The sequence below is a fragment of the Plutella xylostella genome, chromosome 17 (assembly GCF_932276165.1).
Source record: "Plutella xylostella chromosome 17, ilPluXylo3.1, whole genome shotgun sequence".
Lineage (NCBI taxonomy): Eukaryota > Metazoa > Arthropoda > Insecta > Lepidoptera > Plutellidae > Plutella > Plutella xylostella.
In genome coordinates, this window is record NC_063997.1 from 7,281,652 (window position 1) to 7,295,059 (window position 13,408).

At 34.3% G+C, this 13,408-nt stretch overlaps 5 protein-coding genes across 5 annotated transcripts; 3 read left to right on the top strand and 2 right to left on the bottom strand.

Moving 5' to 3' along the window:
- Nucleotides 1–48: 48 nt before the first annotated feature.
- Nucleotides 49–679, top strand: LOC125489772 (glutamyl-tRNA(Gln) amidotransferase subunit C, mitochondrial). Its single transcript, XM_048626775.1, has 2 exons — nucleotides 49–424; nucleotides 503–679. Exons 1-2 carry the CDS (start codon nucleotides 135–137, stop codon nucleotides 672–674), a joined length of 462 nt encoding a protein of 153 aa, XP_048482732.1. The 5' UTR covers nucleotides 49–134; the 3' UTR covers nucleotides 675–679.
- LOC105380413 (DNA polymerase subunit gamma-2, mitochondrial) lies at nucleotides 664–3,672 on the top strand. Its single transcript, XM_048626774.1, has 6 exons — nucleotides 664–1,065; nucleotides 1,175–1,306; nucleotides 1,487–1,646; nucleotides 1,873–1,985; nucleotides 2,474–2,578; nucleotides 3,123–3,672. Exons 1-6 carry the CDS (start codon nucleotides 664–666, stop codon nucleotides 3,177–3,179), a joined length of 969 nt encoding a protein of 322 aa, XP_048482731.1. The 3' UTR covers nucleotides 3,180–3,672.
- LOC105380414 (ER lumen protein-retaining receptor) lies at nucleotides 3,296–7,524 on the bottom strand. Its single transcript, XM_011549965.3, has 5 exons — nucleotides 7,355–7,524; nucleotides 6,995–7,254; nucleotides 6,370–6,516; nucleotides 5,901–6,006; nucleotides 3,296–4,407 (listed from the first exon to the last, which is right to left on the bottom strand). The coding sequence occupies exons 1-5, from the start codon at nucleotides 7,443–7,445 to the stop codon at nucleotides 4,373–4,375; spliced, it is 639 nt and encodes a 212-aa protein (XP_011548267.1). The 5' UTR covers nucleotides 7,446–7,524; the 3' UTR covers nucleotides 3,296–4,372.
- A 767-nt stretch (nucleotides 7,525–8,291) lies between these two features.
- Nucleotides 8,292–8,920, bottom strand: LOC105380412 (ragulator complex protein LAMTOR2 homolog). The gene is made up of 2 exons (XM_011549963.3): nucleotides 8,750–8,920; nucleotides 8,292–8,670 (listed from the first exon to the last, which is right to left on the bottom strand). The coding sequence occupies exons 1-2, from the start codon at nucleotides 8,815–8,817 to the stop codon at nucleotides 8,361–8,363; spliced, it is 378 nt and encodes a 125-aa protein (XP_011548265.1). The 5' UTR covers nucleotides 8,818–8,920; the 3' UTR covers nucleotides 8,292–8,360.
- Nucleotides 8,921–10,968: 2,048 nt separating this feature from the next.
- Nucleotides 10,969–13,381, top strand: LOC105380411 (ER membrane protein complex subunit 3). Its single transcript, XM_011549961.3, has 5 exons — nucleotides 10,969–11,242; nucleotides 11,356–11,494; nucleotides 11,908–12,025; nucleotides 12,350–12,511; nucleotides 12,789–13,381. The coding sequence occupies exons 1-5, from the start codon at nucleotides 11,094–11,096 to the stop codon at nucleotides 12,965–12,967; spliced, it is 747 nt and encodes a 248-aa protein (XP_011548263.1). The 5' UTR covers nucleotides 10,969–11,093; the 3' UTR covers nucleotides 12,968–13,381.
- The last annotated feature ends 27 nt before the right edge of the window (nucleotides 13,382–13,408 follow it).

Here is a 13,408-nt window from a genome sequence, read left to right on the forward strand (position 1 = left end):
AGTGACAAATGAGTGACAATTTGTCTGTTAACTTTTGTTTTGTTGACATTCTTTCCATATTCTATCTTATCTTAACTTTCTTGCGCGGTTTAGGTTAGGTTTGGTTATTTTTACTATTTAATAAAATACAAACCATGCTTATTCGACATGTTATCTCTCACTACAAGATAAACTATTTCTGGAGACAAAGCATACGTTTTAATTCAAAAGTCCCTACGACTCCCATACCCACATTAGAAAAACAAGATCATTCAAAAGTTACAATTGATAATAATACAATATCGCTCTTGGAGAGACTCTCCCTTGTAAAGTGTGATACCGCAGAAGGTGTTAAAGCTTTAGAGGATTCCATTGCATTTGCCAATAAAGTCCTGCATATTAATACTGACAATGTTGAACCCCTGTACTCAGTATTAGAGAATGAGTAAGTATCTTATTAGTTGTGTAATTCGATTATTTTGTTTGTTAGTATGTTTACAATAATTACATTATATTTTTTCAGAAATTTGTCATTGCGGCCAGACATTATAACACAGGGAAACTGTCAAAAAGATATCCTAAAAAATGCTGCGGTCACGGAAGATGATTACTTTGTAGCTCCCCCGGGCAACATCCCTCTGCACGAAGTAGAACTTGAAGAAACTGAACATCACCAACAAAAAAATGAAAACTGAACTTCTTAAAATATTATCACTTAAAACCTTCTTTAGAATATTAGAAACCAATGGTAATACTATTAAGTATTCTTTCCAGAAACCAAGTTTGCTATTACTTCACAATATTCATGTGCAATGGTTACAATATATCTGGCAAAAAACTGATAAACATGTTCCGGTGTACCTAAGTCACAATGGTACTGAGCCTTTGTGTAAAAATGAAGTACCATCAGGATTCATAGATAATTTAGCAGTCCATTACAATGATACCAGTATCATACAACATAATATTCACAACTTTGAACCTCAAAATGTAACTAAACTGAGATTTAACTTGAAAGTGTCAGAGCAAGAAGTTATGCCGTACTTCTTTCAGTGGCAAAGATATAGGAAATACTGGTGGAGCTCTGTAAGTAATAATTAATTACCAGTAGACAAAGATATTGTACAAATAGACATGCAACTGCTGTGTCTCCTATTTTCCTTCTCACTCAATATGTTTATGTTATAATTTTCAGATAACTACAACACCAGGTCTGTTCAGCATCAATGAAATTCGAAACGGAGATGATTCTGCTGAGGTGGACATAGTAGCCCATCTTACATGGGGAGAGCAAGTTGTAGAAAATGTTTCTTTCAAAAAAATAAATGTGAGTATGCAAAAACCTACGGCACTGTGCATACACAATTAAAATGCCCATGGAGTTAACTTAGGTTTCTAAAAGGCTAGAACCTTCCTAATAAACATGAGTTCTCTTGGCACAAGGCTTTGTCGCTGGCTGATGATAGAGAAAAATAAATTTGGAAAAAAGAACTAACAATATTCCCAGGATGATCCAGCTACGAGCACCCTCACATGTTCCACGAGCCTGGAGGCGGCGCTGATCACACTGCTGGCAGACGGGCTCATCAACAGCTCCAAGGAAGACTACCTGCGGCTGCACAGGAAGTTGGCTCCGTACAAAGTTTCCTTTGCTTTGCAGTGTGATGGTATGCTTTTTCCATATGGTGGTGGTATTATTGAGTTTAATTGGTTTTACTGACACAAATGAGAGTTCTTACAATATTGGCATAGTTACAAAGTCAATACTAACATTATAACTAATCATTTAAAAGAATTCTTATCAGTGTGTACTTAATGAATTAGATTAGAGTTAGTCCATTCATAAAATAAACATAAACTGTTGAATGTACATTTGTTTTAATTTATTTTCAGATGATAAAACTAAGAAGACCCTGCAGGACCTAGCTATCCTTCTGAACAGCAAACTGCAAGGAAAAAATATATCGACTTGGTTTCCTGAATTTAAGTTACCTGTAGATGAGCAGGTGAGAAAGTAATTTTTTCATCAATTTAATTATCTAGACCACAACCATTGCTTTCAAACGAATATGCATTTGATACCTATCTACATCCTTCATAGATTACTCAGCTGTGTGGGGTGCCTCACGTTAAATAAGTAGTCACGTTCCTAGATGGGGTGGAAGGTTGCTAAACCGCGTAACGCCATTGGTGCGCTCGATGCCGCTCCATCGCTATTGGTTACATTATCGCAACAGCATAGGCGTCTGCAATGCCGAGGAAGTGGGCGCACTTGTGTGAATTTCTATACAAAGAAGGAATACTGAATGCGATGTGTCCGTTGCATATGATGCCGAAAGGGGGACGCTTACCTATAATCTCATTCTAACATTCATTTTTGCAATAAACATATTACTATTACTATGCAACAAGTACAGATAGCTACCACTCTTTCTTTCATATATTGAACAAAGATATTTATGAGATTTAGATCTACAACGTTAATCATTTCCAGCTTACTGTCAACCGCAAAATGGGTGTGGTCTACACAGCGATCCTGGACGACGCCGCGCTGAACAACGGAATATTCTACTTGATGAACAGCAGCACCATGTTGAAGGTTTTTATCATTTTATACATAGGTAATTGGTTTCAAAGAAGATGTTGTGACAAGAGTGGAAAAATTAATGCATCGGTGGTTTGCAAATATGGTATAGTACCTAACTAAAAAAAAGTACAAGTGAATAGAATAGTTGGAAGAGGGTTCGGTCCAGGTGGACGTATGTCGACTACCTGCAATGTACAGAAAAGGGCCTAGATTAGAAGTATCCATACCCAACATATTATGTTATCTTAGCAAGTCAAATAAATACCTACATTTTTTTAATATTAGCCCCGGCGGCTTGCACCCTGGCAATCTGGCCCTTGCAAAACTGGCAGGGTCACTAACCACTGCGGTATCCGGTTGTCCATTTCCATTACCGATTAGCACTTATCGCGATAGCGTTACTATCGCCTTGTAAATCACGACAAACACATTATAGCATGCACAATCGCCTTAAGGCGAATACGAGTTTACTGGGATTCAAAGTCACCAGTCAGTTTTAGTGTGCAATTTATAAATTATTCTCTCTGATCATATTAACAACTACCTTTTATTTCAGGAACAAATTCACGTATCGGACTTTGAAAATTATGCGGAGTTGCTGTTTAAAAACTAGCATTTTATGTAGGTATTTAACTAGTAGATATAGAGTGAGTGTTTTAAAACCATCATAGTTTCTAGTTAAAACAGATACTATCTAATAAAATTAAGTTTAACAAATAAAAAAGTAAACACTTTTAGATTTATTTTATTCACGAAATCTTATTGCAAGACCTTAGCACTACAATATAAAAGTAATGTTTGATCTATTGATGTTACAAATGCATTTTTAAATTTTAAGTCATAATATTCACACACCAGGGTCATTGGCCAATACAGAGTCCATATTCTTATGGAATAGGCTTTTTATTACCAGTAACAAAAATAAACTAAGCCTCTGAGATGTTGAATACTGGAGCGCACTACAGCGCCAAACTAAGTGGATTTGTTAATAGCACACTATCTAAGACATTCGATGTGTAACAACGTATGGAAGGCGCGGACAAGCGAACTACATCCCATACGCTGAGTGGCGCATTCGCGTCACTGACACACCCTACACAATACAAAATAAACATAATTCATTAACCCTCAATATTTTTACCATCAACAATCTAAATAGTGAAAAGGCAATGGTGGGGTTCTAGTTTAAGTAATTAAGATTAGTTAATAGTAGCAAGTCATAAGTTTTTACACTAAGAAATTTCTAATATCGCCAGTAGACTTATATCCGATAGCCTTACCTAAGATATTCAAGAGGATAAGTTATTTATAAGGTAACAAATTTTATGGAAGTTCAATATACCTTTGTCAGGCACTTATGTAATAATAAGAAAGAACAATTATTATCTGTCTTCGGTTTCAAGAGGAAAGTTAAACATGGAAAACTAGGAATGTTAGAATGAATTACTTAACGTCTATAACAAAAATATTACTATTAAATATTTATATCACCACATAGTGCATGTGGGATGAGATAAATTTATATATGTGTTAGTTAACATCTCCACATCGCAATAGAAGAAACCAAAGAGTTATTACATTAGAAAATTACACACAGCTTTATTCTGCTAAACATTAAAATTTATGGTACATAAATCTTCGTTTTAAATTATAACACTTCATTGCCTTTCTAGATCAACTAACATTTCCGTTCTTATACTGACAAAAGTTGGCGGTAAAACTAGATCTTAGGTAATATTATTGGCTTATACAAACATCTTTGCAGATATTTCTGTCATAATGTAATAAGTGCTAGTCATTGTCACCTTAGGCTGGAAGCTGCAGCTTCTTTCCTTTGAGAACTGAAACAAAAGTACATTGTTAGCCATCAGTTATAACTGTTAATCCACATCCGTCAAATTAAAACAACTATAATATAGTAAAAGTAAGATATGAAGACCTTCAGAGTAACTACCTACCAGGAAATAATCGGTTTAAAATGTGTATAATAGTGGCTTAGGTACAGTAGAAACACATTCATATCACACTAATTAAACAAGATTGAGTTTAACAAAAACTGTAAGCATGAGAAAATGTAAATTTTCCTAACTCTATTTCAATATTATCTATCTGTCGCAGGCAATTTGTAAGATCTCGCCGTTTACATACGGCGTCGTCAGTTTACAAACGCTTGCTGTTTTGTAATTTGCCGAAGGCATATTGGTAACTCGTTCAATCGTTCTGATGTCGACGTTAATTGCAGTTTTAGGGTGACCATGATAAAACACAGTTTGAACTTTGTACAAATGGAAAAATCTGACTTTATTTCAGGATTTCAAGTAAGACTTTTTACTTTTGTTTTCTAAAGTAGGTACTACATAAGTTTAAATATTTAATAAAAAGATACCTTCAAATAAAAAAACGTAGTTATTTATACACAACAATAAAACTAGGCATTTCCAGATAAAAACAATCACTGGTGCCCGAATGCACTAAACTTAGGAAAACGCTAAACCCTTTACTAAACAATTTATGAAGCTCTAAATTAATATCCTGCGTGTGTCCTCCGTACGCCGGATATCTATGGATAACGTAGTAGTTTTTAGGTGAGTGATAACCTCAAAAACTTTATGGTTTGTCTACGGCCTTTTTACTGCTCCTGCACTGTAATAAATGACTTTAAAGTCACAATTATTTGGTGAAAATGCTTCTACACTCGTAATATTTGCACTTTTTTGAGTATTTATTGAGTCACAGAATCACTACTTGACGCCATTTTTGTTTTTGTGATCAACAGCGCCGCGCGTGGTAAGAACCAGAACTAAATTCTTCAATTTGCCGCGGCATTATGTAAACGGCGTATGGATATTCAATGAAATGTGGCATATTATAAAATGACATGGCAATATACATTTTGCCTTCGGCATATTACTAAACAGCGAGCGTTTGTAAACTGACGACGCCGTATGTAAACGGCGAGATCTTACAAAATGCCTGCGACATATCTACTGACCTAAAGGTACCAAAGTTGTATTATGTACAGAACACACATGTATGTCTCATTCATTCATTTTTTACTCTAACAAACCTACGAGATTCTGTTCATACATCTTACCCGAAAATTTAACTGATTTGACAGGAGTAGTATTTTGTCATGAATTTGAATCATTTATTATGATGTTACTTCATGATAATCACAGAACTTTTTAGGAGGGAGAGAGGGTTCTTCTACAAGATGGATGGTAAGGCATTGTTTATTTCCATCACCAAGAGCCAACAATCATGAAAAACTAGCCTCTGTTTAAAAATTCTGCCTTCCTAAAGCTTTTAAATTCAGAGAGTATTGTGTGCATACCTTTCGTAATATAGAGATAGAAGAAGTCGCAGTAAAGAACAGTTTGCACAACACCAGAGACAATCGCAATCAGTTCATAGTGGTCCTCTGCCATGTAGCGGTACACCTGGAAATTTAAATACAAAAATTGTAGTCACCATGAAGCAATATTCTAACCTAAACAAAGCCTTATAAAGTTAAAAATGGCAGCACAAAATATGGTTTGTAATAGTATACATAGAACTTTTGTCTAAAGATGATACATATTGAGTAAACATAACATGTATGCTACTACAAGGTCAACCATATTGACTCATTTCCAAATATTAATAAATGTTAGCAGAAATTAAGCAACAATAACTCTTATTTGACTTGCATTTTGGGCATTTATTTACTATCAAGACTACTCTTGGAGAACCATTGGTGAGTTTTTTTTCAAGAACTAAACCAATTTAATTAATTATTGTTAAAATTATAAGAATAGTCTTACCCAGTTCAAAAGATACAGAGCTCTGTATGATCCCAGGGCGAAAAGGTAATGAGATGTGATGCTTTCAGCTTCCCCGGTTTTAGATACCAGGAACAGTTGGGGAAGTATGGCAACAGATTCCAGGTAAATTGAGAATGTCCACATTACCTGAAAAAGTTTAAAGTAATTTTAATATTTAGGTAGAATTAAAATTATTATTTCCTAGATTACTATTGTTATAGGTACATACAAGATATTACATGGGATTGCATTTGAACATAAATATTACAGCTTGAAATAGGTAACTATTTTATTTAATTGATAAATTCCGATAAGAAAATGAAGTATGGAAGAGTAGTCATACTGCATTCACATTCACACTAACCAATACTCTACCACCTTGTACTAAACCTATTATCAATTCATAATAGCAATTTAAGGTTAAATTAGTTTTCAATTTATTAGGTAATTAAGAAACAACATACAAAATAGTTAAAACCAATTTTAACTGTTACTGTTACAATATTGAATATATACAGTATTTATTTTAAAAACGCATTACAACGATTCTTCTTTTATTCTTACTGTCTACATTTTGTAGCAATACAGGTAAACATAATATTAGAAAAAAACCTAACATACTAACCTCCAGAACTGTAAACTCATGGTTGATGAGCAAGGAGAGGATGAAGCAGGGCACCAGGAGGAACTCGATCCTGAACGTGTCGTGGTTGTGGTCGTAGGTGGCCCTGAACTTCACGTACATCAAGTAAACCGTGGCATAGGAGGCTACGATGAACACAAACTTCATAACAGTGTTATATGCCGATACGTAAGTCGTCAACAAATCCAGGTACCGGGTTGTGTACACTACGGCGAACAGAATCTGGGACTTGCCCGATATACCTGCAAAAATAAGCATGTAAAGGATCCGTTTCAATAGCATCAAGACAACACAGACAGCTACCGGCGCCACAATGCACTGCTAAAACTTCCAACCTCATACCTGCACATGATCTTGTTTTCCATATTTTGAGTAATAATATAATTATAGCTAAAAGGTGCGATAAATCGCCGACTAAACGGAATATATTCATGGTAATCTAAATGAATTTATACGCCGCGTACACTCTTTTTAGTTAAAAATGACGTGGCTGAAGTCGAGTAGGATGACTGACAGATGATGGGTGTATTTTATGGTTGCGTTCCGAACTAGGTATCGTGGCTTCAAAAAAAGTTTTGTTCGTCGTCGGGATTCGAACTATAAAGGAACTATAGGGCGGTATTATAGCAGGATATAATATTATAGTTAGTTTCAAACGAGCTCTTACGAGTGTGACCAGAGTAATTAATGTTTGTAATGAATACTTTATCCTGAATGAATATTCTGATTCCTATCGTAACAATATTATTCGGAGAATCATAATACAGGATATCTACTATAAGAACCTTCTTCTTCTTCTTCCTAGCCTTTTCCTTATTTATGGTCACTATAAGAATATTGGTACTAAATAAATTATTATTATTAAAACCGAAAAAACGATTCATATACCTAAGCATAGGATAGGAAATATTATTATACCATAGGATAGGAATGGGATAGGATGATGCTAGTTTCTAGATGGAATAGATAAAAAAAGGCTTACATAAAAACCTAAAATCTATTATACTTGGAAAACAAAGTTTTTCAGTATTTTCACCATAGCTACATTTGTTTAATATTATTATGTTTAAGAACATGATTGTGGTGCAATAAAAAGCCTTATTTATAAGACAAGGTACAAGGCTATTCTAGCATAAATTAAATATTTTTTAAATTATTTGTGTAAATAACTTTGTGGGTCATAGGCCGTTGTTAGCCACCAGTCCCTGTGGGTGGTGGCTTGTTAGGGCCATGACATATAATTGAGATTTAGCTAATAAATAATAATAAAAGTACAGAATATTTAAAAAGAACAACATATATTAAAAGATATGAATTACTTTAGATACAACATATAATATTCACTTAATTAAGAATTGGCCACTTGCTTCAATGGACCTTCTAAATACTGGGCTATCGCATTAATTTTCTCCTTCAATAGACCAAATCCAACATTATCTTTAGCATAAAGGCACAGCAATAAATTCGCTACTTGGGTAACTGCAATTTTTCCATTTAAACAGTCAACTAGAATTAAATGTAGCTTGTCTTCCTTAAATACATTTCTTCCATGTTTTTCATATGCTGACCACACATTACTTGCAATAGCCGCTGTGACTCTTGCGTCTTTGTCATTGTATCCAGAGTACGCCAACAAAGCTCCTTGGTGAGTGAGCAATCTGTAACATAGAAGTACCATTAATTTCCCTGCAGCTTGGAACTTGAAAGTTATTGTACCCTAGGTCATCATTATCATACAATGTATTTTCCACTCCACCCGTGTTAGCTTGGCTAAGAACTTGCGTTAAAGCTTTTGGTTTCAGCATTATGCCACAGTATTAGTGCAGCAAGTAAACTAAAGTATTTTACTATTTTGTACTGTACAGTGTACATAAAATGGAAAACTTGTGTTTATTTTTTTATGACATCATGTCAAACTCAAATTGACAAGACAAACTGACAAGTGACTGATGATTTTTGCAATCTGTTTTAAGATCCCCCTCAAAATAAGTATAACATCATCAATATTTCACCCATAGAAGTTTTGTTCTCTTGGTCTTCGTTAGAGTGACTCATGCTCAAGGAACATAAGTACAGTGAAACTATAAAGTCCTGAAATTAAATGAGGGCACTGCTATCTTTCATGTAGCAACCCTATATAGCGAAACAGGTTCTACCTTTTTTGGCCTAAGATTTATTTGCCTAATCTCGTATTGCATAGTAACGTTTGGTCAAAGTCTCGTTTCGCCGAAAATCGTATGGCATAAATCTCGATTAGTAAAAAGTTTTTTCGCATTATCTTCTTTAGCCTAATAATGGTATGGCCAAATCTTGAATAGCCTAATAATAGGTTTATACAAAGTAATAATATTTGTTTGGCTTTAACTTTGACGGAGCGTCTCTCTATAGCGCAAACTGGTGCCTTGTATTGTTTCCGCTGTTTGGAAAACGCTCCGCTCCGCTTCGCTGCGCTCCGCTTTGGTTTTGATGAACCTGTGCACCTAACACGCTCCTCCTCGCTTTGCTCGTCGTCGCACCTATCTTTAGATTTCGATCTCATGGGGTTTGTAATAATTATATTGCTGGTTAACTTTCGATTTTTTTATCATTCAATATCGTGATTTTCGGGATGTAGGAGGAAAATACCACAATTTGTACATTTACTACATACTTAATATATTATTTATTAAGATAACATTGGGAGAAACAAGATTAAACATAGGTATAAACGAACATAAATTTGAGCAAACGAAACTTAGGTGTTTAAAGATTGTGCCTAAAGAGTTTTAGACGAAACGAGCCTTATGCCACATAAGACCAGGCCAAGTGATGGTTCGGCCAAAAAAGTTTAGACCATACGAGTTATGCGAAATGAGTTTTGGTCAATAAAGATTATGCGAGATGAGGGGAACCGAGCGAAACATAACTGACTTTGATACTTGAAATTTTGCCTGTTAACTTCCTACCAATTTATGTATTTTAAAAACAACTCACCATCCACAAAAAAGCTCTTAAACAAGCTAGAAGGTGTTAATATGAAGGCTAATAGTGAAACCAATAAATATTTATTTAGATAACGTTATTACAACTGTATAAAAAAAACTGGATCTGTTGACGAAGGGCACACATAGCAAAGACATCAATTTCTCTTTTTAGACGGCCAGTTCTGTTTCTTCCAGGAGTTAGGAATATTCCATATTTTGCGCTCTTTGGCACGCTGGTCCGATATAACTATAAAATAAAATAAAAAAATCTTTTTGAGTTACACAATGCCCCCCAAATTCACACAATGTGAATTTAGTAAGTAAACAAACATATATCTTCAAGTATCAAAATGTTAAGGTTTGACTCAACTGAAACCAGATGAAACCTACAATCAGTGGTATGTAAACAATGTTCGACTTGGGCTCTAAACCTAGGTTTATCGATAAATGAAGCGTTGGTACTAATAAAAAATGAGTTATTACAATTTGTACAATGCTACATACCCGTCATAGACGCTGTACGAGCGTAAACATCCTCCAAATTCGACAAAATGTGTCCAGCTTTATGTTCCGCTAAACATTGTATTAAAACTCGATAAATAACTTCACTAGCTTGACTACAAATATTTTTCTTCATCTTCCTAATTGCAACCAAGCGTAAATTGTTGCTTTTAACTAGATTATCCTTATAATTTATAAGAAAATTAAAAAAAAACAGCCAACCGCCTATTGACATAAACAATTGTTATGACTTTTATGTTTCTTTTCTAATGGTGCCAGGCTCCTGAAAATTTTAGTTCCTCCAACATTAATTTCAGGACTTTATAGTTTCACTGTACTTCTCTAACGAGAAACTCATGCTGATGCTGCCGAAGCGGTAGGCGAGCTGTGCAGCAAGCGAGAAGCGGTGTTTATAAATGAAAAAAAAACTTATTACAGGTACTCTGTGAACGTGTCTGTGGTATGGTTTTAATTTGACAGTTTTAGATTATGTTTATTTTATAACCTAAAACTAGGACTATTAGAAACTCAGATTAGAAATAATTAAAATTATCAATAAATTAAATACAAATATTTATTAAAGCTTCTAGCTACACCAATTAATACCACTCAAGACAATGGTAGAGCTATTATTAGATCCAAAGATACGAGTTTGGGTATTTTTACCCATAGTAATTATTACTTTTCTGGTGGGTATTGTAAGGCACTATGTATCGATAATTCTCTCGTCCCAGAAGAAGGTCGAAATTATTCAGCTTCAAGACAGGTAAGCCTCTCTTTTATTGTTACAATTTGTATATAAAACTTTATCGAATCTTACTTTTCCGTTTAGTAAAAAATGTCTTGCTTGTATAACATAATATTCTGAATTATTTGCAGCCAAGTCATGATAAGAGCTCGACTTTTGCGAGAGAATGGTAAGTACTTGCCTAAACAGTCATTTGCGATGCGGCGACACTTCTTCAACAATGAGGAAACCGGCTATTTTAAAGTTCAAAAGAGGACAGCACCCTCTCAGGTAAATTAAACTATTTAAAATCTGATCATTATTATATTCTAGTAAGCAACTTTTAAAGTAACTTAAATTAAAAATACCGGCTAAACTAAATAAAATAGTCGTCCATATAAATATGTATAATATATGTAGGTTTTAAGTATTTTTGTACATATTTACACATTGTGTATACATATAGTTTATGATTATCTCTATCTGTGAAACATCACACCTTACCCATTTTATTAACTTTATTTTCCCTATCTGTGTGTTTACCTGGAAGAGATTACTTTTATTAATAAGGCCACTAATTGTGCTATTTCTTTTCTGTTATACATTTTGTGAATCCAGTATGTATGCCAAAAATAGTATAATCTAAATTTTTTATCAGTTATGTTTACAGTAATGCTTAACAAAGTTGTCTTTTATGTTTCTAGAACCCCATGACAGATCCAGGGATGATGACAGACATGCTGAAAGGCAATGTGACTAATGTGCTACCCATGATTGTGATCGGAGGCTGGATCAACTGGATGTTCAGTGGTTTCCTCACAAGTAAGTAATGCAATGCAAAATAATTTTACTCAATGTAGACAAATAAGAATTGTACCCTGTAATACCTTCACGTCCTTCACATAGTCCTTGGAATATATTTAAATCCATAAATTATATGGAATAGTTTGATAGCTCTCTTGCAAATCAATTTTTTTTAATTTATTGAACTCTACAAGAACACTACATAGTGTGTGCAGTGCAAGTACAGCAATTTTAAATCATACCATTTAATAATAATAACTGTGAAATCTGTGTTTTAAAATACTGTAGTATTAAAATCTTTAGTTTTGTAATCTAATTTCAATCTTATTTTTTCTTTTTCAGCTAAGGTCCCATTTCCATTGACACTTCGCTTCAAGCCCATGTTGCAGAGAGGAGTGGAACTGACATATCTTGACGCTTCCTGGGTGTCCTCAGCCTCCTGGTACTTCTTGAATGTGTTTGGATTGCGCACAATCTATGCACTTGTACTTGGCGAGAATAATGGTAAGGAAATAAATTTATTATCTACTAATACAGTAGTATTATTTGTTTTTGTAGAAGTTAAGTGGCACTTGCGAACATAATACACTTAACTTTCATTATCAATGTCAAAAAAACCTAGAAGCAACTAATAAGAGGAGGTTTCTACATTAACTACATTAAATATTTACTATGCTCACTATACAGAGATTTATTATGAATTCCCAATTCACTGTAGTTTTTATACAAATGGATTCACTGTAGTTTGCAACACTTAAAAAACAACTTCAATATTTCACAGCGGCAGACCAGTCGAAGGTGATGCAGGAGCAGATGTCCGGGGCTGCCATGGCGATGCCCCCGGACCCAAAGGCAGCCTTCAAGGCTGAATGGGAAGCCCTTGAGATCACTGAACACAAGTGGGCCTTGCAGAACGTTGAAGCGGACTTGTTATCCACATTTGCTAATGATTCTAAATAAATTGCTCAGTTTGTAAGCAGTATGGAAGTAATAATTTGTACTTATTACTTCCATGGTAAGCAGTATATTAAATCTAACCTATTGTGTAGTGGTGATGTCATGTGTGGGAGTGATCAGTGTTGTGTGGATATAAGGTTGTAAACTAAGACGGGTATAGGGTCTATCTATCTGATGAGCTCCCCTGCTGGCTTTAAGATTTTATGACTTTATATTTTAATATGTAAATAATGTCAGCTCTTGTTGAGGAATTACCTATGTCCTACATAATTTATTGCACACATCAATTTAAAGTTCCACTTTTATTCATATTTATTAAAAGAGGTATCCTTAATTATTTATTGGACTTATGTTATTGTCTGTAAGTTTCTAGCTAGTATATACTAGACTTTCTATAAGTAAAAATCGTAAAATACATTAATGTCTTGTTAATTAATCTAAAAA

Excerpts from the sequence above, each read along its gene's own strand:
- LOC125489772 (XM_048626775.1), top strand. The coding sequence starts at position 135 with ATGCTTATTCGACATGTTATCTCTCACTACAAGATAAACTATTTCTGG. Across the intron at positions 425-502 it reads TACTCAGTATTAGAGAATGA|AAATTTGTCATTGCGGCCAG; the intron begins GTAAGTATCTTA and ends ATATTTTTTCAG.
- LOC105380413 (XM_048626774.1), top strand. The coding sequence starts at position 664 with ATGAAAACTGAACTTCTTAAAATATTATCACTTAAAACCTTCTTTAGA. Across the intron at positions 1,307-1,486 it reads TTTCTTTCAAAAAAATAAAT|GATGATCCAGCTACGAGCAC; the intron begins GTGAGTATGCAA and ends CAATATTCCCAG. Across the intron at positions 1,986-2,473 it reads AGTTACCTGTAGATGAGCAG|CTTACTGTCAACCGCAAAAT; the intron begins GTGAGAAAGTAA and ends AATCATTTCCAG.
- LOC105380414 (XM_011549965.3), bottom strand. The coding sequence starts at position 7,445 with ATGAATATATTCCGTTTAGTCGGCGATTTATCGCACCTTTTAGCTATA. Across the intron at positions 6,007-6,369 it reads CTCTGTATCTTTTGAACTGG|GTGTACCGCTACATGGCAGA; the intron begins GTAAGACTATTC and ends TTAAATTTCCAG. Across the intron at positions 4,408-5,900 it reads CTATCTCTATATTACGAAAG|TTCTCAAAGGAAAGAAGCTG; the intron begins GTATGCACACAA and ends CTTTTGTTTCAG.
- LOC105380412 (XM_011549963.3), bottom strand. The coding sequence starts at position 8,817 with ATGCTGAAACCAAAAGCTTTAACGCAAGTTCTTAGCCAAGCTAACACG. Across the intron at positions 8,671-8,749 it reads GGTGGAGTGGAAAATACATT|ATTGCTCACTCACCAAGGAG; the intron begins GTATGATAATGA and ends TCTATGTTACAG.
- LOC105380411 (XM_011549961.3), top strand. The coding sequence starts at position 11,094 with ATGGTAGAGCTATTATTAGATCCAAAGATACGAGTTTGGGTATTTTTA. Across the intron at positions 11,495-11,907 it reads AGAGGACAGCACCCTCTCAG|AACCCCATGACAGATCCAGG; the intron begins GTAAATTAAACT and ends TTATGTTTCTAG. Across the intron at positions 12,512-12,788 it reads TGTACTTGGCGAGAATAATG|CGGCAGACCAGTCGAAGGTG; the intron begins GTAAGGAAATAA and ends AATATTTCACAG.